This window comes from Aulonocara stuartgranti (genome assembly GCF_965226115.1).
Source record: "Aulonocara stuartgranti genome assembly, chromosome: 7".
In the NCBI taxonomy this organism is placed as follows: domain Eukaryota; kingdom Metazoa; phylum Chordata; class Actinopteri; order Cichliformes; family Cichlidae; genus Aulonocara; species Aulonocara stuartgranti.
This window is the reverse complement of record NC_138945.1, coordinates 68,291,193-68,317,559: the sequence shown is the minus strand read 5'-3', so window position 1 is coordinate 68,317,559 and position 26,367 is coordinate 68,291,193. Positions and strand designations below refer to the sequence as shown.

Genomic DNA, 26,367 nt, shown 5'->3' with positions numbered 1-26,367 from the left:
CGGGATTGTCCAATCACGATCGACTCCAGAAGTGCCGGTCGGGGCAAATAATGTACTTGCGTGCTGAAGAAACGGAGTAACAGAAGATAACTGTAAATACATTCACGCGTGGAGTATAAACAGGACCGTATTTTCTCCCACCTCACACAACAGGTATGAAGTGTAGTTGCTTCCAGCCGCGTCATCAAAATGAACTTTTTGAGTTAACGCAACACTGAGCATATGTAAGAATAATAGCAGCTTAGCATGCTAGCTAACGTTGCACAGTGTAATTCATTCTGACTTGTAGCTACATGTTAGCATGCTAACGAAGCTTAGCCAAAAGGACAGCACTACAATAAAATAAAATGAATTCAAACATGTTTTTATCGTGATTCACATCACGCCACTTCACAGCAGCCGGAATTAAGTTTCATTTGAAACTGTACATTTTTGTTGCTGTTCCTAAATCGAGTTTATAGCAACTAAGCTAACACCACAGCGCTCCATGCGCGCGCTCCAGGTGTTGCTGTCAACTGTCCGAAAGCTCACAGCTGTATGTCCTTATATACATGGGTGTTTATGTTATTCACAGTTTGTATGTTATCGACTAGGCCTAGTCCTAAACGTGTTTTGTTGTTGTTGTGGCAGTTCTCAGCTATATTACGTCTGAAACGTTTACGTGCTCACTTTACGTTTACTTCTGAATTTGTGTAAATCTCCATCCACGCAGTTGAGGAATTGCAGTACATTTTAACCCAGTCCCTTCTTCTAAGGATTGAAAATGAACAACAAATAATACATACAAAACCTTTAGTCGGTGAGGTACAATGTTGATTAGGTTTCTAAAATAACAGCAACATATTTATGCAAAATTGTCCAGGCCAATTATACCTTTTTCCCCCCAAAAGGATGTGAGCACCCTAAAATTATAGCTCCCCAAACCACTGTACACTAGTCATCTCACCTCTGATGATGTTACATGTAAATATCTTCATTTGTTTCTCTATAGCAGCATGGATACAGAGGGATTTGGGGAGCTCCTGCAGCAGGCAGAGCAGCTGGCTGCTGAGACCGAAGCAGTGTCTGAACTTCCTCACGTCGAAAGGAACCTTCAGGAGATCCAGCAGGCGGGGGAGAGGCTTCGATCCCGCACCCTGACCCGCACCTCCCAAGATGCTGCAGACGTAAAAGCGTAAGAAATATAAGATAGAACTTTATTATTTTTCCTGAGGGAAATTCTTGTGGTTTCTGTTATTGCACAGTACTATAAGAGTGGAAACAAAAACACTTAGTAGTCACAGAGTAAACCAGCAAACAACAAAATAAAGCTGAACTATAAAATAACAAGATACAACCAAGAACGGTATGAAATATGAACATCAGTATGTGCAGATAGGCAGAAAATGTCCCACTGTTAATCATAATATTACTGCTACTGGCAAAAATGGTAATTGATAACAAATGAATGGTTATCTATGTGTACAAAGTTGTATAAATAAAGTAATTAGATCCCAATACCAGTAAAGAAAGGGACGGGCTATTAGGGAACTAAATTGGTGGTAAACAGTCACACAAGGCATCAGGTCTAATTTTTAAAGATCAACATGAAAAAAAGAGCCTGGGAAGAGTTCCTTTTTATATATAGTGGTAAGAATCCTACTAATAATAATACACGTTTCACAATAACAGACTTAGTATAACAGACAGATTTAGTATAATCTACTGCAATATATTCTCATGTAAATAAAATGTAAAGTATAAAATCATTTTTCATTTGTTTCCCATTAATCTCTATGATAGACACACTCATTTCTAAACTATATGTTTGGTTTTAAAGATTTAAAGAAGATATTCCTTAATCAATAAGCTTGAGTGATATTTAAAGGATTTAATGTATTAGTTTTAAAACTGCATTGATATTAGATTGAAATTCTCTCTGTGATGTATGTGATGACACCTGATCTGATGCGTAACAGTTCACATCAGTGGTTTCTGTAACGGTGGTAAAGCGTTCTGCGACCTCTTGTGGTCACGTGGAGCAACTACAGTTATTTGTCAGTCAGTTCTTCATCACCTTTCTGTTTCACCTCAGGTCCATCCTCCTTGGTTCCAGAGGTTTAGACATCTTCCACATTTCTCAGAGACTAGAAAGTCTCAGCGCTGCCACCACGTTTGAGCCCCTGGAGCCAGTCAAAGACACGGACATACAGGTAGGGCTGCTCAATTAATCGAATTGTAATCTCGATTACGATCTGGGCTTTCAACGATCATTAAAAATGACTGAGCCGATTATTAGCCCCTCCCTCGTGCTTTACTCTCGCGCTGCTCCGTGTGGCAAATCGAGCGCACCTCTCTGCATTTCGAACACGTGTCACAACAATTAAGAGCACCGGTCCCCAACCTTTTTTGCGCCACGGACCGGTTTATGCCCGACAATATTTTCATGGACCGGCCTTTAAGGTGTCGCGGATAAATACAACAAAATAAAACTAGTACCGGTACCGAAAAAAAGAAGATTTATTCATAACACACGTGAAAAGACCCAGGAAAACCGAGTAAACAATAAAAACGATAACAAAATAACGCTGAAAACCGATAAAAACCCTGAAAAACAGACATTTCACACCTGAGCCTCAACTCTCGCGGCCCGGTACCAAACGACTCACGCACCGGTCCGAGGCCCGGGGGTCGGGGACCGCTGATTAAGAGGACCCGAGGGAAGCTCGGAAAGCTGAGCAGAAGTTATTTGGAGAGGAGAGTGACTGCCGTTGGTTGAAAAGAGGTAAAAAAAACTTCAGTGGTGTGGAAACATTATGGGCTCAGTCAGACGTGGATCAAGTGGACACAGTGTGTAAACTTTGCTACAGTGTAGCTGCACCACAGAGCAACACTGCAAAGCTCACTAAACACAGATGTTTACATTTTTCATTTATTTCTTATACTGCAAACATTTGCACTGTTATCAGTATTTGCACTATTTTATATTATTTTATGACAATCCTTAAAGTCATTATTCAACACATTGTTATTGTTAAATAAATATTGTCAAATAATCGAGATCTCAATTTCAGTGAAAATAGTTGTGATTATCATTTTTGCCATAATCGAGCAGCCCTACATACAGGTACCATAAACTAGCTGCTAGCTAGCTGCTAATGCAGTGTTTTTAACCTAAATGAACTGGTTCACTAGAGGAAGACTCGCTTACTACTGAGAGCACTGAGAGGTATTTTGTGGAGTGAAATAAGAAATATTCCATTGACAGATGGTAAGAAACTAGTACCTAGTCTTTTAATAAGCATGTGCATATTTCACTGCATTTAGAAGTGAGGATTAAATTTGTTTTGTGGCTAAGGTCTGAAAGTAATTAACTGTAGATAATAAGTCTGCATTTTGTCCCCACTGACAAGATAAGCCTGATAAAAACTGAGCAAGTGTGAAGTTTGTTAGTTAAAGGCTGAAAATGTTGAAATTTATAACTGGAGGCTGAACAGAACAAAGATTTAAGAGATAACAGAAATAAGTACACAAAGCCAATGAGTTAATTATTCCAGTGGAAAATTGGGTTTGCTGTGTGACCCACAGGCTCTGTTTTTGTGGACAGTCAAGAAAAATGACTTTCATGGAAAATCTCATTGGTTTCAAGGTCACATTGTGCTGTTTATTCTCTTTAACTTTGAGTTTTGATCATATTTTCTTTCTGCACATTCATTAGACTGTACTTTACTATATGATGACATGTATCATCAGTCACACTAAACTACATCTGTGGAGTTGCACTGAATTAAAAAAGCTTTCACCCATGTAAAAGCAGTGCATGTCACATAATGTATAGATGTGGCTAGGGCTGAACGATTATGGAAAATAATCTAATTGCGATTTTTTGCCCCAATATTGCGATTGCGATGCGATATGCGATTATTTTTTAAGGTATTTGTCTTCTGTATTATTAAACAAAGACAAGCAATACATCATATAGTATGGCCAATACTATATTATTATATTATATATTATATTATATCACTGTGCCATTGAGAGCATCCTCACTGGATGCATCACCACCTGGTATGGCAACAGCACCGCCTACAACTGCAAAGCTCTCCAGCGAGTAGTGCGGTGCTCTGAACGGATAATTGGAGGTGAGCTTCCCTCCCTCCAAGACATCTACAGGAAGCGGTGCCTGAGGAAAGCGGGGAGGATCATCAAGGACTCCAGTCACCCCAGCCATAAACTGTTCAGACTGCTTCCATCAGGAAGGAGGTTCTGCAGCATCCGGTCCCGTACCAGCAGACTGAGAGACAGCTTTTTCCATCAGGCCATCAGACTGCTGAACACGTCATAGACACCTCAGCTTCACTACTGGAACTTCAACATTATGCACTCCATACTGTACAGTAATGCCACTGTTTTGCACATATTCAACTCTGTATATTTTATATATTTTATTATTATTATTATTATTTTATTTTATTTTTTTACTATTTAATTTGTAAAAATGTGTATACACACACACACACACACACACACACACACACACACACACACACACACACACACGTAGGAAAATATTTAGTATACACATCCAGAAATGCATACACTATTATATATTGTACATATATTTATTAGTTTCAGGTTGGCCATTCTTGTATTTTGCTCGTTTGTGTTGTTGTGTTTGCACATCTCTGTTGCTTGTGGGGCTCGCACACAAGAATTTCACTCGCATGTGCTGTGCCAGTGTGCCTGCACATGTGATGTGACAATAAAAAGTGATTTGATTTGATTTGATATTACATTAATTTTAAACTGTTCTTTCCTGGAAGACAGACCTCTGTTATGATGACATGAGGTGATGCATGAATTGATGACTGACATTTTTATTTAACTTCTTCAATCACAACAGTATATTTGAACATACACAATAGTTTATTTTTAGCTTACAAACATCTGAGCATAAAGTGCTGACAAGGAACCCTGGTGTAAACATTAAAATGAAAGTCAGTACAATGTGCAGATTGCAGAAATATACATAAACAAAATCAGTGGCTTTACCACACTCAGTTTTTCGACATCTGTGAACTACTAGACAGTCATTCAATTAAAAAATAATATTAAATAAATAAAACTAATAAATAAAAAATACACACATCTTACTGATCTCTGCAGTCAGTAACATTACACATAAAGTGCAAACATAATAGCAATTGTATAAACACACACACAAACACGCCTTCTGAATCAGAAGGCTAGTTCTGATTAGCGTCACCGCTGTCTCGGTGGAGTTTAATAAACTCGGCCGTCTGCTTCTTGCTATCTAAAATATAACCAGACACTGGTGTAAATTCTCGACTGTCTCATACTTCTGTTTAATAAGTTTTCTGTTTGACGTTTAGTCAGCTGTGTGAAAACCAAGGAGGAACCCACCCGGGGGATTAATAAAGTTTTATTTTATCTAATCTAATAACTTTAATCTCAGCCAAACCGATTTACTCACGAACAAACAAAACACTGAAAAAAGCCCAACAATAACATTTTTAGGTTGTCTAAGTGACTTATATATCACGTTTAACCCGAGCAGCGAAACTCCGCGGTGATCTGAAAATGATGTGCCGGGAGTTGTGCCGTTCTCGGCCGCATCAGTAACCCTCGAGCTCCCGGCTAGCTGTCGAGCTGGTGGGTAGCAGACGCCTCTGAAAACGTCGAAGCACTTTTGCAAATATGGGATATCTTGATAAACCGAGCAGATATTTGATGTTTACACAACTACTTTCTCGCCTGAAAATATGTTAAAAGTTTATTTTGTGACCCAGAAAGATTAGCATGAGTAATTTTAAAACTTAGTAGCGGCCGCCATTGCTGGAAACTGGAGTTTGGCTGGGCCGCGCTATGAATTCTGGGATATGGTAGTAATTTGGACAGCCTTCGGCGCGTCGCTGTGACGTAATCGGTCTACAAATGCGGCCTCAGGAGGATGCAGCCCATGAATTGTATAATATAATCGCAGTATAATCGCAGCCTTTGCGGTTAGAAAATTGCACTTGATCATGTCGCGATATTATCGCAAATGCGATATATCGTTCAGCCCTAGATGTGGCTCTGGAGGTTGTGCTGTGACTGAGTGCGTGTACACGATTGTAGAGCTGAACAGAATTAATAGCTTTTGTGATGGATACATGGTTGGCATGTTGTCGCATTTAGTCAGGCGTGAGGAGGTAGTTGTGTTATGTGTGTGAAACTGTCTTGTAGTTTGGCAGGTTTGAGCGTGAAGACGTCTGATGGATTGCCAGAGGCCATGCTGCTCTAGTAGAAGTTGGTTAGATCTGAAGATTATGCAAGTTATGGAGAAACTGTGATGCAGGGAGGTGGAACAAAGTGAGCTTATCGTGCGCTTCTGTCCTTTGTTTTAGGCTGGAGGCTCAAAGCTGCATTTGCTCCTGTGGTACACGTGAATCTTGAACTGTTTTGACGGTATTGGAGACAGAAGGTTTAAATGTAAAACAAAGGTTCTGTTAGAAGTCTGAAAGTGCAATATCAAAGTTGCCCAGTATTCTTTTAATGTTGAGTACCAGACTTTTTGCTCCCTGAGTGCTCTCTCCGTCCCTTATTCCCACCCTGCTTAATCCTCCTGTATTGGTTACTTATTTCTCTCCACTGTATCTGTTCTCTCCATCAGGTTTCCACATACATGTGCCACCACTCTATCACCCTCCTTTCTTATCTCTGTGGTTTTTTTTCTTCCACTGTTGCAGTCCAGCCTCTTCTCTGTTTCATTGAAATCTTCTTTATTCTTATTGGTCGGCCAGATGTATCCTGGCCAGGGTGGGTTTCACTCACTGACTGGAAAAGCACTTAGCTTCTGGCAGTGTGAGGGTGAACGCGCGCGCACACACACACACACACACACACACACACACACACACACACACACACACACACACACACACACACACACACACGAGCACTCTGCCTCCCTGTGATTGCTCTTCTGGGTCTAGAAGATGACATTGCATTACGTTTTATTTCAGGAGAAATTTTCCACAGCTGTTTCAGACAAACAGCTGCTCAGTTTAAACAGCCACATTACAGGAATTGGTCAGATAAATGGAAAGTCAGCTGAGATAGTAGTGTTGTATTGGCATTTACCTAATGGGCCCTGCGCTGAGCATATTCAGTATAAATAATTATGATCAAAAATGGAAAATTAATGGAGTGCACTGTACAGTTTTTCATATGATACTGATGCTGCTGTGGGTATCTGCTGATGCCAAGTAGTTATCTGATACCAGTGTTAAACTAATAAGCTGTATTCCTCCTCTGGAGCTCTGCTGCTGAGGCATTGTGAGGTAAACCCAGAACAGCAGAGAATTGAAAAGATCGGCTCCGTAGATCAGCTTGTTGAGTCAGGATTGGACTCCAGATGTCAGATTGTTGGATGCATAGACTGCACACAGTAGTCTTTCATATATATGTGTAATCTATAAGCACAATATAGGATGATTTCTGGACAGCCAGGCTAACTGCATAATGGAGCTTAAACAAAGTCTTCACCATCTCCATTAAGCCTCTGTTTAGTGGCGCAGTGAGCCTTTGCCAAAAATAGTTGTTTACTTTGGTCTTAAATCGTAACGTTGTGATGCTCTACTCTACCGTCCCCCAAACTAAAGGTAAATCTAGTCTTTAGCAGCATCAAAAAGATTCATGTTTTAGCCTTTTTAGTTGCTTTACAACAGTTTAAGCTAATCTAGGCAGACCAAGGTGAGTAGTCATTTAGAAAACTGTCTGCTCCCCCATGGGAAATTCTCTTTTAATGAAGATCATAACGTCACATACACACAGTTTGAATTTAATTGCAAATTGTGACTAATTGTGAACCTCATTTAACTGGGCGTGTTTGGCTCCATGACAGTGTGCCAAAAATGAAGCAGAATTTCAGCCAGAATAAGGAAACAACGAAGAAATGTAGTTTAAATTTGAACCATTGAAAAGAGAAACTGAGCTCAGCTTTTTTTTCCCTCCATTTAACTGATGGCAGTCTCAGCCACTTTATATCATCAAGTATACACAAAGGAGCAGAGAGGTTATTTGATCATGATGACGATGATAATGAAGAAGGCATCACCAAGAAGCTGTTTGATGCACTTTGTTGAACAGCTGAAAGCAAACAGCCTTTCCAGAGTATTCTTAACACACAGACTCTACATTTGACCTGCAATTTACGCTCAAATGCACTGATGTAGTCGCTCAAATCTTAGTTACTTTGGAAAGAAAGGTGGAAATAATGTCTACTGAAAAGAAATAAATGGTTTATTCTATAATTACACAGCTGGTGCAGTAACAGGAGTATTCTTATTAAATATTTAATAAAACTCTGAAAGACTGTAGTAGTTTATATTTGCAGTACTTACAACACGTTTTCTCGTCACTGTTACAGTGACAAGAACACTTTCTTTAGGGCCGCGTTCGCTCTTCAGTCATCATCGTTGGAGACTCAAGCCTTTTGTGTGTAAATGCTAACATATGCGTTTGTCATCGCCACTTTCAGGACCTCTGTCACGTTCTCGCGCTGCTCAGTTCAATCTCACACCCAAATGTTCTTCTTTAAGATCAAACACACATTTCAGCACCACCTGTGTTTGTACGTGATGGAGTTACTCAAATGGAAGCATCCCCGAAATCAGTGCACATTTTTGTTATTTTTTAATTAGCTTTGATTAATTAGGAGTGAAGTTTAGCTTTAGTTTACTGTTACTAAAACTTTGATCTTGTTGCTTCCTTTCCTGTCACGATACACTTTATATTAGACTTTTTCTTTGTCACAGTCTCACAGCAGACTATTTGCAGAAGTTATTGTTCGTACAGATGCATTCCTATAACCACACAAAGGATGTAGCCTGTCTATATTTAACTAACACCCCAGATATTATCGCTGCACATGGACAGAGTCTCCGTTTTTACAATCACATATTGTTGTGTTTCATCTGCAGTCTGTCAATGATTTTATTCATCAGCCAACTTTTCATCATCAGTTTAACTTTCAATTTAAATCTACGCTTTACATTTTCCTCGTTACCGTTGCTGACTCACACATGCATGTGCACCCATGGCAACCCTGAAATCAAAGAATGTATCCAAATGTAACCGAGGACCTCTAACGTGTGCCTCGTGCATCATCCATCTGTGCATCCTCGCTCCTCAACCAACCCGACCTCAGTGCGTCAGATTGGGTTTAATTTGGTTTAAGGGGTGCGAGGCAGTAGAGGCTGCAGTTCTCCAGGATAGACGGGACACAAAGGAAATGGAAAATGTGCTGTGTTTTTATGAGTGTGTGTGTGTAAATGTGTGTGTTTGCGCATGAGTGAGCTGGTACATGCCTCTGCGGCTCACACACGCGTGCATGTAGAGGGCAGTGGTGTGTGAATGATGCGCCTGTATATATGCTGAAGCGCTCCTATAGGTTGTGGCCGTATAGCTCGTCTTAGATTTTGGGCTTCGTGGACGTCGGAGCTGCTAGCAGGAATTAGCATGTTTTTAGATTGCACATACTATGGACAACTTCATATTTAGTAAGATTATGTGGTTGGTTAGATGAGGCTGAGTCTGTTCCAAACGTGAATATATTTACATCTCATGTTTAGGGTCTTTATCAGAGTGCAGTCTGCTTACATGTTTTTGTTTCCTGTGTTCCCATCAGTGCTTACAAAGGATTAACAGGAAAGGATTCAAAATCAAAGCAAAGCAGAGAAAGAGAAGAGATCACATGAAAAGAGCAGAAAAATGAAACTGTAGAAGTGAAAGGCAGAGAGCAGAGCGGGTAGAAAAATGGCGACCGGCTTCAATATTTTTCCGTCTCCCTGTCCTTGTCTCACTTTTCACTGTTCCATCTTTCTCTGCCAATGCTCTCTTTCTCCTTTTTCGTACATCGCACTCTTTCTACGTGCTTCTCTGCTTTCATTTTTTCCCTTTCTCTCTTAAATTGCATATTTTCACATTTTTCTGCTTTTTATCCTTCTCCCATTTACATCCTTTCTCTTCCTCTCCTGTTCTTCTGCCCTCCCCAGCCCTTAAACACACACATATCCCTCAGCAGTGATGGCATGCGTTCAGCGGACGCAGTTGGCTAAGCCCAGAGCATCTGCTGAGATACACGAACGCTCCTGACATAGCTTCACACGATGTGTGTGTCTCTCGTGCACAAGCCTCGTGTGCTGAGATTGCATGCCTGTGTGTCAGGCGCTATCGATCGCTGCTGTATACGGTGTCTGAACCGTGTATTTATGAATGAATGTGTAGCATAGATTTGTCTGCACGTGGTTGCGTGCATCCCTGTCTGCTTGCCTGCACACATGAATCCAGTCGTGTGTGTGTGTGAGAGAGAGAGACTATGTGCACAAAACTTCCGGAAGTGCATGGATTAACATGCCTGAAGCTGTTTGTGTGTGCACGTGTGCACTATAATAGACAGACTGCATATAGGAATACCCCCCACGCACCCACCAACCCATCCCCTTTCTCCCCATGTGCCTCCCAAACCCTTCATTAACTAAACATGACCCTTAAGAGCATGATTAGCCTCATTTCGAGACAGGATGTCGGAAGCCATCAACCGAGGGGGAAAAAATCCATTACTATAATTGCATTGAGCTGAAGGAGGGAGGAGAGAAGGAGGGAAGAAAAGAAGGATGCATAGATGGATAAAAAAAGAAGAAAATGAGTGGGACTGAGGGAGGGCCGTCAGAGATGCTAGGACGAAGTGAGAGATGGAGAGAGAGACAGAGGATGGAGAATGGCTGTTTGGGGGGGTGTCAGCTGATGGCAGGAACTGATATTCTATATGAATCCATAGTTCTTTCTCGCGGGTTCCCCCTGTGTCTGAGCGCTCAGTTGGTACAGCCCTCCGACAATAAAACAACCTCCAGCGAGTCTTGATGTGGCACTTTCACTCGATTCTCCGGCTCACGCACCAGAGTCACTGGCCTGCTTTGAACGGGGAAAAGGCTGCGAGCGGACCGCCATGCCGGCTCGACGGGGCACAGGGAACACGCCCCAGCATGGCGGCCGCTGCTGCTGCCCTGGCACAGTGACACGGTGGGATGGAGAGGCGAAGAGACGATGCAAATGTCCTGGGCTGTCAGAGCCCACGTACCTAGGCTCAGACAAAGAACTGAAAACCAGTTTTTTACTTTTCCTTGTCTCATCCTGCCCTCTCATCTGTCTGCCAGACAGGCAGAAAGGCTCTCCTCATGAGTGAGTATTGCATATACATACACGGATACACACACATATACATGTACTCAGTCACTGATGGGTATGTGCTTTGTGCGTCTTACTTTTTGTCATGTCTTCTCTGCTGTGCTACAGTGTGTGCGGACATACATGATGATGGAGATGATTGAGTCATTTGTGAATGTGAGGCACTCTGATCATTTATACTTACATGTTATAAATGTATGTTATTCATTTTCTTTATTTCTATTTCACCACACAGGAAGTGAAAGAGTGAAAGGGTGGGGTTTCTCTCTCACACACACACACACACACACACACACACACACACACACACACACACACACACACACACACTCAGGCAGGCAGTGGTCGGTTCATTCTGTCATGGTAAATGTTTTTGCTTTGGTTCATAATGACTTCCACAGTGAGGCTTTTCCCCGTCAGCTCGTTGAACGTGCCCTTCTGTAACCTCTAGATTCCTGGAAATCACACGTTTCTGCGTCGGCTCGGTATCTTAATATTTTTCGTATAGTGTCATAAGCATGAAGCTGGCTCAAAAGAGTGAAAATTCAGATGTTCTGATTTGAATGAGTATAAAATAAGATTACCTTTATGCGTAGATGGCGTGACTGTCATTAGCAGTGGAGACGGGGGCCTGTATGCCAGCACAGAGATTTAGCATGCGTACAAGTTTGAAGAGAAACCTTTTTAAATATCACATTTATACTGTATGCTAAAATTTAGTCATGTTTCATTTTGGCGTATAGAAAATAATATTTTTAGAGTCAAATGTGCACCGAGCTTTCACATTATCTCCATACTGTCGATGAATTTGGAGACAAAGAATGGAACTTGGATCATTTGTATTTATATTTGAAGGCCGACTTGTCCTCGCCTTTACCTTTCTTCCCACCCCCATCAGTATTTCCTGATTTATCAACCATGATCAAATAATTTTCGGTGGCAGTGCTCCTCTTCCTGTAGAAGCTTCTGGGCTGTCTGGCCAGCAGGCTGTGGGTGTTCACAGCAGGTTGCAGATCTCTGAGGATACACAATACAGGGGTGGGGCAAAAGAAACGTGCATCTTTGATACGCCGATACCCCAGTGCTCAGTGCATCATCGAGTGTGATAAGCACATTTATTAAAATGTGTTTTTTCATCTTTCTTACTTCTAAACGCTTCAGCGTTGCTTTTTTAAATGCGTTTCTCTATTTCATGGTTATTTTTACAGTTTGGGAACAAATACGAGGAGGAATTAAAACATTGGCAGCGATTAGTCAGCGCGAGACGCCGGTGTCTGGGCCTGAACAACGTGCCAGATCTTCGGACTGTGTAGTGCTGATCAAAATTATAAGGAGGTTATATGCGACAGCGATGCTGTGCCTGCCTGCGATGAAGCTTCAAACATTTTAAGGAGCAGTTACGTGAAACTGGCCACCCCCTGTGGTGAAGAGGGAAACAGTGTATCCAGCTACCAGCAGTCCTTTTTATCAGATATCTAACTGCTGTAATATTCATATTTGATTTAGTGATTTATCAACCAAAGCCAAAAAGACAGAAATCATTTGCATGTCAGATAAATGGGATTGTTGGCCTCAGCTTTTGGCTAACTCATCAATTTACACTTGGCACAAAAAGTAATGTATAGGCCAGTGGTTGGCAGCACTGATAATGACATCAGTCACAAATGTTTGCCACCTGCTGAAGGAAAAATGACGAGGCAGTTCCCCCTCGGTGCCCAATGTACCGCCGTAGTTTTAGATGCTTTAAGCCCCGCCCCCTGCCTGTTTCTGTAAGGATCGTCAGTCTCATCGCCTTTTCTCCAATTTACAAGAACACTTGGAGTCATCGCAATCAGCCTCTGATCTGTGAACGTTTCATTCTGTTCTCTTCATTTTTCCAGTGCAGCTCTCCTGCGAGTGTTGACCTGAGCTCTTCTTTGGTTTGAGTGGTTAAATATAGACCTATTGTCAGCCTCTCCTGGGAAAGTGAGACGGGGAAAAAACGAGAGAGGGACAGAGCAGGAAAGGGAAGCTAAGGGTAGCAGGGATGAGCTGCTGCTATAAACGGGCTACGTTGGAGTCGCTTCTTTTCTTTCTTAATTACCAGAGTAATGGTGTTGCATGTAAGTTCACTAAGTTTACCTTTAACTTGGCTGTCAGCCGTGCAAACACCAGTTTTTCAAGTCTTTAATTTGCAGTGGATAATCTGTCATAGATAATTAGATTTTCACACAGTAATACGAGGAAGTAAATGATGTCTTTCTCTGTCACTTTACACTGACCTGAATGAATGCTGTGGCTTAAACTCAGTGACGCGGTACTGACCCGTTTTAGAGGAGACGCGATCCATTACGGTTTAACACGACAACGTCTCTAAAAGTCAACTGTAGCACAAAACCAGATTAGCCACTGGTTATTTTCCACGTAAACTCAAACACCTGCAGCGACTGCAGCAGGAAACGTTTCTGTCCTATTTTCTGACCGACCTCTGCATAGACTTTTTTTGGATCTTGACATCATCTTTTGTGACGGGAACTCTTCTTCTGCAGCTTTGAAGATGTCACAATATAAGTAGTTTCAGCTGTTTCCAAGATGGAAAATATGCTAGTTATAAAGATGTTGTTTGACAGACTGTAGAGTGCCTGAAGCGAAATAAAACCCAAAAGATATCAATACTGCTCCACATGTAGTGTCAGATGTTTAGTGTTTGCAAGCCCAGAAATGATTAACATGGAGAAATACAAATACTGATAATCAGTTACTGACATGTCTGTGGTGGCAGGTTGTGCTATTCATAGTCAAATTTAGCGTTCTGCACATTTTCATCATGCATAGCTAAGCTGTAACTTACTCTTGAAAAGACATTTTCCTAATGTTTAGACCCAAAGAGCCAACAGAGTTGAAATACTGTCATAAATCTACGGAGCTAAATAGTGAAAATGAATATTTCAATGTTTTCAAATTTCTTGCTTTATCTAAGAGTGCACCTACATGGATTTATAGTAGCACGTTCTGTTGGTGCGTGTAGGTGTTTGCCTGTGCTACAACCCACGCAGACATGCTTTGCGGACAGGCCGCAAATCACACACAGGTTCAACTGTGATTGGTTGAAAAGTGAGGTCGTACATAAACGGGAGAAGTGTGAAAAAGCGTAAAGAAAATATTTTCAAACATCGGCATGAAAAGAGCAGCGAACATTTCTCTGCTCTTTCTGTTATAACTTCTCTAGTGTCTGCGCGGGTTGCGTGGGACACTGCCCCCTGGTGACGGTAAACGGCAGCAGCACGTAGACGTCAGTCTGCTAAAGTGTCGGTGGGCTCATCGCAGAACCAACGCCACACCGTGAAAAAGCCAAAAGAGATAAAGTTCTGTGTGCGTGTCCAAGAAGGCTGCAGTATTACAGGAAGTACAACTATACGATTATATAGGGCTCATTTTTTCTTTATAATAAACCTTCTGAACATTTTATGTGTCTGTTTTTATTCTCACTGGTAAAAAGGCTCACCCACAGAGTGGTCAGCAAAAATCAGCACGTAAAATCCAATAATCACTTTCTTTGACTGATCCAGTTCGGATCGGTAACCTGTGGTAAGCCTGCTGTACCTTAGTTGTGAGTTACTTGATGGTATTTTGTTATTGACAGTTCTTCAGAAAGGTGTTCATGCAAATTGCCCATTTAGCGTCAGGCAGAGGTGATGTGTGTGTGAGCTTGTAAAAGGAAGAGGTAGAAATTGGACTGAGCTAAGCATTTGGACATAGACGCACATGAGAGGACCGGAGCGAATTCAGCTTCTTAAGAGCTGAATAAACCGTCCTTGGCTTTGGAAACTAGCTGTCTCTGATCAACTGCTTGCTTTTGGGGGTTTGAGGCTGAATTATCCTGCTTGCTTCAGATTTAAAGTCAGACAATGTCACCAGTAAATGATTATTCTGTTATCTGACAAAGGGAACAACCTTCCTCCAGTCTAAGAAGCTATTATGGCAGGGCTGCACGACTTGCAGTTTTATAAACCTAAAAAAGCAGAATAACTCAAGGTTAGCGGCAGTACTTACCTGCACATGATAGAAGTGCACCTTTGCATTGACAAACGTGTTAATGTAAGCCAAAGCCAACAGGAACATGATGCACAGTGTGTTCATCACCATGACTCCTCTTCTCCCCACATCTGTCTGTGTGTCTGCAGGGCTTCCTGAAGAACGAGAGGGACAACGCCCTCCTGTCCGCCATCGAGGAGTCTCGCCGCAGGGTCGGTATCTGTCCAGAGTCTCGTGGCCTCGCAGTCTTTAGTCCTGCAGTGTAGGAAACTAGTTCACAGGCACTGTTAGAGTAACGCAGGCCTGCAGGGCGCACGTCCGAGTGCGATTATACTTTTTATTCTTTAGATGATTAAAAAAGAAGATGACATAATTAGTCCCAACAGTCACAGACAGTGTGTGTTTGTTTGTCATATACCGAGGTTTACAAAAGCATTCGTTTCACTGTCTCGTAGCATCAGCACATCACAATACCGAACACTTAAAAACGACATTTTTAGTCATTTCTGCTCGCTGTGATCTAAAAGTCCTTCTGGTGTGAACCTTTGGGGAATGGTTCTGAAATGGCTTCCCTGATGTGCAGAGCTAATAGGCCCCGCGTTTAATTAGCTGCCGTTCCCATTATCTGTCTCCGCTCCCCGAGAGAGGAAAGGGACTTATGTGCAAGGGTGGGGAAAAACAAATGCACTGAAGATTAAAAAGAACGTGGGTGTTAGATGTTCCTGCAGATTTTTATCTCGTAGCTTTAGTTTTGACATCAACATGAAAAGCAGGGCAGGCAGGCATGTTACAGTAACCACTGGAGCTGCTGCATGCTGTGTGCTTCTAAAACCAAAAAGGTATTTGGGCAGGAAAAAGCCCCGATAACAGAACGTAATACATGTATAACATGAAACTGCTTTTTTAAATTGTTAAATTACTGCGATGTGTCGCTGACCAGGAACGTTTATACTTACAATTTAAATACAATTTTAATATCTTTTTAGACTTAATGCCGTTTTTAAATTGTTTAAAGCTTTGACCAAGTTAACCCAGTAAATGGTGGCTTTAGTCTAGATTTGCATCTCCCTAAGCTGGAGATTCAATTATCTCGAGTTCCCATTATCTCACTTTGAAGTCTCTGTGGAGGGTTAAAATAGACGCCACCGAGTCCTGGTGGACTCGTCTTCACAGGGATCTGCTGTTAAATCCAGTTTAGTGTGTGCGATGTTCGTCTTACCTCGTGGATGTGGATTAACGTACTTGTACTACAAGGACAAATTATTTTGCTCGTTTCTAGCGCTTCTTATTTTTTGTATGATGGAGCTCAGTGCAGACCCCTCCACTCATCCTGCCTGGCAAATGCATTGTTTTAGCTCCTTCAACTTTAAGGTCATCTTGACTTTAAGCCAACTTATTTGTGATTTGCTACCACTCACAAACGGGAGGGTTTGAGTAGCTGGTGCTTGGGGCAGAGATGACCATGTTAAGGACAATCCCCTGTTTAGCATCTGTAACACAGCTTGACCCCAGTGAACTGTGTTTTTCTGCACGCTCGAATATGACTGGAGGCTTGCTTCCCATCGCCGTTTGTTCAGACGTTCCTGCTGGCTGAAGAGTACCATCGGGAGTCGATGCTGGTTCAGTGGGAGCAGGTGAAGCAGAGAGTGCTGCACACGCTGCTGGGAGCAGGAGAAGACGCTCTGGACTTCAGTCAAGACGTGGAGGTACGGGACAGGGAGCCGTATAGGTGCTCATGGTGGCACCTGCACATTGTAAATGAATTTTGCAGCAGCGAGTCGGTCCATGTTTGTGTCATTTTTAATGCGTTCATGAATCTGTCATTTGTAGTTATGAACAATAAATTCAGAGGTTGTGTCTCAGTTAACGTGCAGGTGTGTCAACAACACGGTGGATTTATTAATCGTGACCTCGTTTGAGTATGAAGGAAACATTGCTGTGTGGAGATCAGAACTGTCAAGTGCCGCATCGTTCCCGCTTCATTAGGTCTTACAGATAGCATCATTTTTGTAACACAGTTAAACTTCTTGGACTGAATATGTCTGCTTCAAAGAGCATGTCAGGGCTGTGACGCCACACACTACCTGTCTACCTGCTCAACTAAAACAAACAAGCTAGCGTTTTCATCTCAGACTCAGAAACACTATTTTTATCATCACCCTGAGCAAGAAACAAAAACAAGACTTTATCTTATTGTGTGGGATTGTGTCCCAGCGTGTGTCGAGCAGGCGGGCAGTAATCAGTCGGGACAGGACGTCCTCCTGTCTCAGACTCTCAACATGCAAAGTAATGAGCAGCAAAAGTTCTCCTGTTTAGACACAAACGTTTCAGCAGCACGCGACTGATCTACTTCTGTCTTTGCTTACCACCTGACCTGCGGTCCATTACAGCCCAGCTTTGTGAGTGAGGTGACCGCTCCAGGAAGAAGTGCGCTGGACAGCGTGGAGGTGGCCTACGGACGCCAGGTGGGTCCCCGATAGTCTAATTATTTTGGTGTGAAAATTTCAGGTAAATGCACACAGCACATCAACATTCCTGTTTTATGCAAATTACCTTTCAGTGCATTCATATTGTGGCATTTTGCACAGCAGGTTATTGTTACTGAAGCATTTTTATATCAGGTTAACGCTGCAAAATCTGAATGCAAATGTTACTATAAGGGAAATACATTTTTAGTGGCACTAAAATGTGTTGTGCTAATGCCTAATAATGCCTGTTATTTATTGCTTTTTCTTATGTAATAAATGCATAGAAGAAGAAGAAACGTGTATTGATTACATACTGGGATCTAATGAAGGGGAAAAGGAGGACATCAGCAGAGTGTGTTTTAATACAAACAGCGCCGCAGAGCTTGCTAGCAATAATAATAATAATCATCTCTAGCTGTGTTCTGTTAAACATGAAGCTGTCGGCCGATGGTTTGGTTGAAACGGGGTTACAGCAAAGCCTGGAAGCTGCAGATCAAACATATGGATTAATTGTTCTGCAGAGGGGGCGCGTGTCCCCGCCCCAGCGCTCCACCCAGCATCATCCAGGATGACCTTCTGTCGCTTCCACTCGCTGCACCACATTTTATTACTTCGACCATGTGTCGACACATTGCGTGCGGCGTCGTTTGTCTGATTTTCGTGATCCTCTTTGACGACCTCGTCAACATTTTGATACTTTTCGTGCTGTTTTTTATTGTGAACCATTTCACTCGGTGGTCGTAAAAAAAGGTTCATTTTTAACCGGAGGCTAAGTTTATATGAAAGTTTTGACATTTCCTTATAAAACGAGCATTTAACAGTTTGTGGACCTGCCTCCGTTTTGTTCTCCGTCAGATCTACATTTTCAATGAGAAGATAGTGAACGGTCACATTCAGCCTAATCTGGGAGATTTATGTGCTTCAGTAGCAGAAAGCCTGGACGACAAGGTAGGAACGCTGATCTCTCACTGATGTATCAGCCTGAAGTTACTTGTTACTGACAGATGTAACAGATTACTCGGTATGAACGCACCTTTCTTTCTCTCTCGTTCCTCCAGAACGTGTCAGAGTTGTGGCTGATGGTGAAGCAGATGACAGACGTGTTGTTGGTTCCAGCCAAAGACACTCTGAAGAGTCGCACTAGTGTTGAAATGCAAATGGCCTTTGTGCGCCAGGCACTTGCTTTCCTTGAGAACAGGTAGCCGGTCCTGTTTTTGTGGATACATGCATGGATCTACAGTTTGCTGAAATTAAGCTAGAATGAACCATAAATATTGTGTGTTAGCCCTGCGACAGACTGGCGACCTGTCCAGGGTGGACCCCGCCTCTCGCCCTATGACAGCTGGGATAGGCTCCAGCGCCCCCCGCGACCCTGAGAAGGATAAGCGGAAGTGAATGGATGGATGGATGGATGAACCATAAATATGAATTCTGTCTTTCCCAGTTATAAAAACTACACCATGGTGACTGTCTTTGGGAACCTCCATCAGGCCCAACTAGGAGGGGTGCCTGGAACATACCAACTAGTGCGCAGCTTCCTCAACATCAAGCTACCAGGGCCTCTGCCTGGCATGCAGGTACCACACGTGTATACACTGTTTAAATGTTTGGCTAATAAAGAAAGCCTGCAACACGCAGCTTTATTTAACTTTCCTACAGGCCTCATCACTTTTTTAAAAATTGCATTGGATTGCATTTTTATTATTTCCACTCCAGTCGTTACCTGAATAACCTTTACCACACTCATTTGCTTTCCTCACTGTTGCAGTAATACTGTCTGTGCAGGGTGACCCAGGCTTGGTGCATGAGTACCTAATCAGAATAATCTGATGGGCTGATCAGAAATGTCATTTATATTTAAGAGTTTATCTTTTCTTTGGCATTCATGCAGTTGGTCATGCACACCTGTGCTCTAAAAGCCAGCGACTGGTAGGTGCAAACGGTTTAATTTCCCACCGTTGCTTCACTGATTCTTGATGAGTCTGTTTGGCTGACAGGTCACATCTGCAGTGCGAAGCTCCGACCGTCTGAAGAATTAAGCAGTGGCTGCAAAATAAATAAATAATACGACCACTCTGTTCAATTTGCACAACAGGACGGCGAGATAGAAGGCCACCCGGTGTGGGCTGTGATCTACTACTGCCTGCGCTGTGGCGACCTGCATGCAGCCATGCAGGTGGTGAACAGAATGCAACATCAGCTGGGAGATTTCAAGACCTGGTTTCAGGAGTACATGAAGAGTCCTGACAGACGGTGAGCTCCGCTCAGCTCATTCTCATCCTCTGCACACAGAGAAGTCCTGAAGGTCAAACCGGTCTTATCGCGCTTCCCGTTTTATCTGGTTTTCCTCTTTAGACTTTCCCCGACTTCAGAGAACAAGCTTCGCTTGCACTACCGCAGAGTGCTGAGAAACTGTGCCGATCCATACAAGAGAGCTGTCTACTGCATGATTGGGAAATGCGACATCAATGACAACCACGGCGAGATAGCAGACAAGACTGAGGACTACCTCTGGCTTAAGGTACCGTTCCCCTGGTTTGCTGTTTTTGGGTTAAAGGCACGATTTCCTGATCCTGGTCGGTTAGAGATCATCGTCCCAGTTTGATATCTCGGGGCTGTGCTGCTCCCTTGCGTAATGTGCGTCGCGTTGTGTCCCCACAGCTGAACCAGGTGTGTTTCGATGATGACGGCAGCAGCTCTCCTCAGGACAGACTCACCCTGCCACAGCTACAGAAACAGCTGCTGGAAGACTATGGTAGGGGACTGAAATTCTCCTTCAGCTCTCGAAATAACTACAAATATATGAACTTGAGTTTCCTGAGAATTGCGGTGCATCACATTGCCTCTCCACCTTCCTCTTTTTCCATTATCTCTTTGCCCGAGCACAGAGGAACAAGCACAGGCTTGCACGGCCGAGCTGTTTGCACCTCCCGGGATGCAGATTTTATTTGGGTTACTGTTTGCTCTTTGCCTCTCGTGCTGTTGTGAGACTGCATCCATGTTTGTGCGGACACGTAGAACGCAGGGTGACGGCGTGCACACGGACGACCGGTCCCTCGTAAGGAGCGAGTCGTCTGAGAAACAAAATCTTAAGTTAAATTTGAGTCCGTTAAAACCTTTTTAACTACATCAAAATGAGTTTCCTTGAGTGCTGGTTTGGTTTAAGCCGTTAAAATGTTCAAACAGACGTATTAGCGATGGTGCGAGCACCTCTGTGCACAGAGTCGAGGTGCACAACCTGTAATGTGTGTGTGCTGGTGACGAATCACAGCACGCTTCAGGATTTGCTTCATCAGGTGATTATTGTTGTCAGCGTCTCGTTGTGTTCTTACATGATGTCAGATTCACAATCTTTAAAACATCATATAGATGTTAAATGCTAAACATGTGAAGTTTTCATCAGTAACATCGGTGATCGTTAAAGAGAAGTGATTCATTTTCCTGTGTAACTAATCGCTCGATGAATATTTCAACTGTTTCCTGCACATGAATATTCTCGCTTCTCTTTGCTGTACCAACAGCTCGAAGTACTACCCTCCCCATAAGCCTCAGCAGCTGTTGCCATGGACGACGAGCCAAGTGTGACTCAGAGCTTCGTCATAGTCGGCAGGAACAAAAGTTCACGAGTCTGTTTGTGAATTGATTTCTTTTCTGTAACCTGGAAATGTGGAAATAGCAGCAGTCGTTCATCTTTGTGCTCATGATGATGAGACTTTCCTGCTTTGGAAGCGCTACAGCTACCTGCATCAAATTAACCAACACCTACCACCACATCTCCACAGGCTTCATCAAACACCGTCAGCAAAGCTCCTCAGCTTAAAGCAGGGAGATGAAAATGGGTCAAACGCCGTTAAGAGTGCCCGAAACAAACTGGGCCGAGTTTATGTCTCACCATAATTAATATTACAGCGAGAGACTCGGGGCACTTTTTGGGGCATGCGTGGTGTTGAGCACGGAGCTGCACACCAGAAAGCTGAGAGCAGCCTTAAAGAGAGCTGTGGGTCAGCTGCTCACGCCTGTGAACAGGCACCAGCAGACACGCTTTGATTCTTCATCCAGAATCGATTTAAAGTAAGACTTCAACATGTCCGGGACACAAGTGCAAGGGCGCGAGGAGGCCTTCCCTCCCACAGACGGACAAAAGCACAGCTTTCTCCCTTGGGTGTTGCCTTCTCCAGGCTGATCCTGCTCTGTTCAGATAAGACTCGGAGCTCTCTCGTACTCTCCCTCTCTCTGTCCATCTCCCATTTTCCCGCCCTCGCTGCTCGGTGGGAAGCACAGCCCGGAGCCTCGTTCTGCTTTCTCTCTCGCTGCCGCTCGCCTCCCTCGGTTGTCTGGCACAGCGTTCCTCGTTGTCCTCCATCTTGCTTCACAGCAGGACACGAAGCCCAAAACCCGTCTTCATTTCTCTCACACGGTGCCGGTGCCAGGCTCGTCTGCTTTCCTGCAGCCCCGTCCTCTATTATCGCCGTCCCACTGATTTTTGTCCTTTCACATTCTTTGCTGTGCATTTCTTCTTTCTCTTTTCTTGTTTGCAGCGCCCTCCCCCTCTCCCCCTCTCCCCCCTCTCACACCCACACTCCTATCTCTCCCCCTTTGTCCTTTTTATTCCCTTCATCTCCCCCCTCTCTCGCCTCCTCTCTCCCTCGCTCTCCCGTTTTGAACTAAAACGCTGGGAGTCTGCGATAAGGCTGTAAAATGGCTGACATGGTCCACCCTGCTCTCCTCCTCAAACTTTCAGCCAACAAGAGGATTAGGAATTATAATTAAAAAGTAAACTTGATGACTAAGTACCTGCACTCAAAAAAACGTCTTTAAATTTCTCCTCCCATGTTTAAAAAAGCCGGACGTGGCCATGTGCACAGCTCTGTGAAGCGCAGAGTTTCTGTCTGAGACGGTGAAACACCCACACAGGTGACTTCCATCCATCTCCGCAGAGTGATCGGAAACGCTCGTTTACTATGTTCATGTGGATGTGAGCAGCGCGACCCGTTTCCTCCTGAACTTGTTTGCAGGTTTTGGTCACAGACACTTGATTTTCCCACCTGCCGTCTTTATTCCGCCTCTTCTCTGCAGGCGAGTCCCATTTTTCTGCGAGCCAGCAGCCCTTCCTGTATTTCCAGGTGTTGTTCCTGACGGCTCAGTTTGAGGCGGCGGTGGCTTTCCTGTTTCGAGTCGAGCGACTCAGGAGTCACGCCGTGCACGTGGCGTTGGTCCTGTATGAGCTACGGCTGCTGCTGAAGTCCACCGGTCAAAGCGCTCAGCTACGTGAGTATCACCTTTATTTTGTAGGGTAATGCACATGCATATTCTATTTCCTGTCGATCTCACTGATCACATCGTCCCCGCAGTGAGCCAGGAGCCCGGTGACCCTCCCATGGTGCGTCGGCTCAATTTTATCCGCCTGCTCATGCTCTACACTCGCAAGTTTGAGTCCACGGATCCACGAGAAGCGCTGCAGTATTTCTACTTCCTGCGGTAAACACATTTCTCGCCCTGCACCACACACACGATATGTTGTACAGCTCCAAGTTTAAATTCATGTTTCTTCTTTTTTGCAGCAATGAAAAAGACAACCAGGGCGAGAACATGTTCATGCGCTGTGTCAGCGAACTTGTCATTGAGAGTCGAGAGGTGGGCGGCCCGTCTTACTCTGTGGTCGAACGTTAGCACAGAAGCTTTGCGCTGGTGACAGATGAGCTGATGTTGAACATCTTAGAAGAGCAGAGCTGGTTCACTGTGATTCCCGGTGTTGTCCTCGTTAAATACGATTGGCTCTGAAACAGCTCATGTGTTTAAAAAATACTTAAAGAATATGAAAAATAGGTATATGTTAAAGCAACGTTTGACAAATGTTTGTAATAAAAACAGGTGTGAGGAGCATGGAGTGAATTTTAGATTCAGAACAATGTGTTGCTCTGTCTGGTTTTAATAACTGATCTCTCCTGGAAAACAAGTTTACATGTGAACTTTGACGATGTTGCATTCATGTATTTATTGTCATGTGGTGATTTGTACTTTGTCCTCTTTTAGTTCGACATGCTTTTGGGCAGATTGGAGAAGGACGGCAGTAGGAAGGTAGGACGATGGACACGTCTCCGATGTCTCGGCTCACTGTCATCTGGTCGATGGTTATTTCTATAACCTGCCTCCCTCACCTACTGTCTACCTATGTCTTCCTCGTCTTGCTTTGAATTTGTCTTCCCTGTCCCTGGGGGGGTCCTTTGGCACGAGTCCCGCATGTCTCAACACGCCCCGTTCAGCAGCACTCGGTTCTGCTGTCTCGGGTCGTCCCACTCACGACTGACAATGTTAAATGCGTCACGGCGCATCGTTAGATGTGCAGCTTCTGTATTAACGGCTTACTTAAAAATATGCATCGACTTATTTTGATGGACAGTCAGACTTTAAGGACGGGTTTTATTTTGTTTGAGTAACACAATAGAACAGAAGGCACATTGTTACTGTCAGGACTGCACCTCTCTCAGCCTCACGCCCGTCTCCCATCCTCTCCTGTCTAGCCCGGAGTCATAGATAAGTTTGCTGGGGACACCAGAGCTATCATCAGTAAAGTGGCTTTGGAGGCCGAGAACAAAGGTCTGTTTGAGGAGGCGGTCAAACTGTACGAGCTGGCCAAGGTGAGCAGACCGTGCACTGCGCAGTATCTCTGCAGAGCTGTCGCTTTGGGATTCGTTCACTTTACGTGTGTCTCTGCGTAGAACTCAGACAAGGTGCTGGAGCTGATGAATCGGCTCCTGAGTCCCGTCATCGCCCAGGTCAGCGCGCCTCAGTCCAACAAGGAGAGGCTAAAAAACACCGCCGTGGCCATCGCCGAGAGGTAAGGACACGGACACGCCGTGCGCTGGTCAAAATCTACACACGCACCTCCGTAACCTTTTCTTTTCCCTCTGCAGGTATCGCTCTCAGGGCGTAGCAGGAGACAAGTCGGTCGATAGTACCTTCTACCTGCTCTTAGACCTGATGACGTTCTTCGACGAGTACCACGCGGGGCACGTCGACAGAGCGTATGATGTGAGTGCAACTCTGAAAATGAACAAACAGACATGAAGGGAGACGCACGCGGCCTCGTCACATTAACGCTGCCTCTCTCTGTCAGGTGATGGAGCGCTTAAAGCTTCTTCCGCTCAGTCAGGACAGCGTGGAGGAGAGAGTGGCGGCTTTCAGGAACTTCAGCGATGAGGTGTCGACTCGGTTCTGGACACCAGACACAAAACCGATACTCAGTCTTTATATGGGCTCCACTTCTCTGCTTTCTCTTTATTTAAATGTCGTTTTGTTCCTCCAGGTGCGTCACAACCTGTCCGAGGTGCTGTTGGCCACCATGAACATCCTCTACACGCAGTACAAACGCCTGAAGGGGGCGCCAGCCGGCACACCGGGACGGCCACAGAGGACCATGGAGGACAGAGACACGGTGAGGGAATGAGCACAGCACTAAAGACGTGTGTTTATAGGTAGATCTGAACCTAACGCATTCTGTTTTTATACAAAGATCCGTTTACTTTAAATATTTGAGCTGATATGAGCACATTTAGTGGCAAACTGAATATATTCATGTGACATTTTTGGCAGAGTTTCTCGTTCGTCCCTTGTCAGTACGTCTCCGTCGCTCCTCTGGATTCTACCTTTTCACTTCTACTTACATCAGACATAGAAAGCCTGGTGACCCAGAAGCTTGCTGACTGCAGCTGGTGTCTACAGAAGGATTTTAGGTTGTGTCGAGCCGGCTAGTCTATGCCCAGCTCGCTGGTTGTTAAATATTCTGTCTCACTGATGCGTTATGTTAACACGCCATCTCTTCTCTGAACAGCAACTGCGCGGTCAGGCCAGAGCCTTGATCACCTTCGCTGGCATGATTCCCTATAACATGGCCGGGGACACCAACGCGAGACTGGTGCAGATGGAGTTACTGATGAACTGAGACGCACACACACACACACACACGATGAGCAGAAACCTCTGGGAAGACCGGCTCATTCACACGCTCACCTGCCATCTTGTTGTGTAAAAGCGGTGGCGTTCATCGCCATGTTGAGCCATACGTTGGTTTTTTTGCTCATCTGAAATCCTGTCAGTCTGTTCTTGTTATTTCCATTGTTTTGTTTCATATTTGTATCTGTGATGATTTAGAATAAAAAGTTTGCTTTTCGTTCGTCTTTTTTATTTTGAAACATTTTATGTTTCGTTACATTTTCTTCCTTTTTTTCCTCATTTGGCTTCATTTTATTTCAGTGCTACTGTCAAAGTTGTGACAATATTATGATATATGTGTTTAATACGGGAGCCGTTACACGCAGGCTTGAGCACATTAGTCATCACGCACCTATATTAACTCGCACAAAGGAAATACTGGAGAACACATCCTGAGAGTGAACTCGTCTAAAACAGAAGGTGCAAACACTTTTGTTTTTTACCCAACAGACTCGAAATGCTCCATGTCCCCCCTGAGGGAATAAATCAGGTGAAATCTAATTGAATCGTCTCCCTGGGAAACAAAACAAGACCGTTCCTCTCAGCCTTACGCAGTCCCGAGTGTCGCAGGCCATAGCCGTGCCGTTTCCACAGGCTGTGGAGCGTCCTGTCCCCTGGCAGATGGTTGGTTGGCTCAAGCTCAGCTATCGGACTTGGGGGGGAT

At 43.9% G+C, this 26,367-nt stretch overlaps 1 protein-coding gene across 2 annotated transcripts; it reads left to right on the top strand.

Annotated features, from left to right (window-relative positions):
• nup93 (nucleoporin 93) lies at positions 1 to 25,881 on the top strand. Of its 2 annotated transcripts, none has more exons than XM_082539368.1 (22): positions 1 to 153; positions 995 to 1,174; positions 2,075 to 2,192; positions 15,393 to 15,455; positions 16,821 to 16,949; positions 17,634 to 17,708; positions 18,567 to 18,659; positions 18,770 to 18,909; positions 19,156 to 19,288; positions 19,807 to 19,964; positions 20,067 to 20,232; positions 20,373 to 20,466; positions 22,788 to 22,979; positions 23,063 to 23,189; positions 23,273 to 23,345; positions 23,745 to 23,789; positions 24,233 to 24,349; positions 24,431 to 24,549; positions 24,626 to 24,743; positions 24,829 to 24,912; positions 25,018 to 25,146; positions 25,543 to 25,881. In XM_082539368.1, exons 2-22 carry the CDS (start codon positions 996 to 998, stop codon positions 25,651 to 25,653), a joined length of 2,463 nt encoding a protein of 820 aa, XP_082395494.1. In that variant the 5' UTR covers positions 1 to 153; position 995; the 3' UTR covers positions 25,654 to 25,881. The 2 variants fall into 2 exon arrangements, with proteins under 2 accessions (XP_082395494.1, XP_082395493.1); XM_082539367.1 differs by having other exon boundaries at positions 2 to 153; positions 992 to 1,174.
• The last annotated feature ends 486 nt before the right edge of the window (positions 25,882 to 26,367 follow it).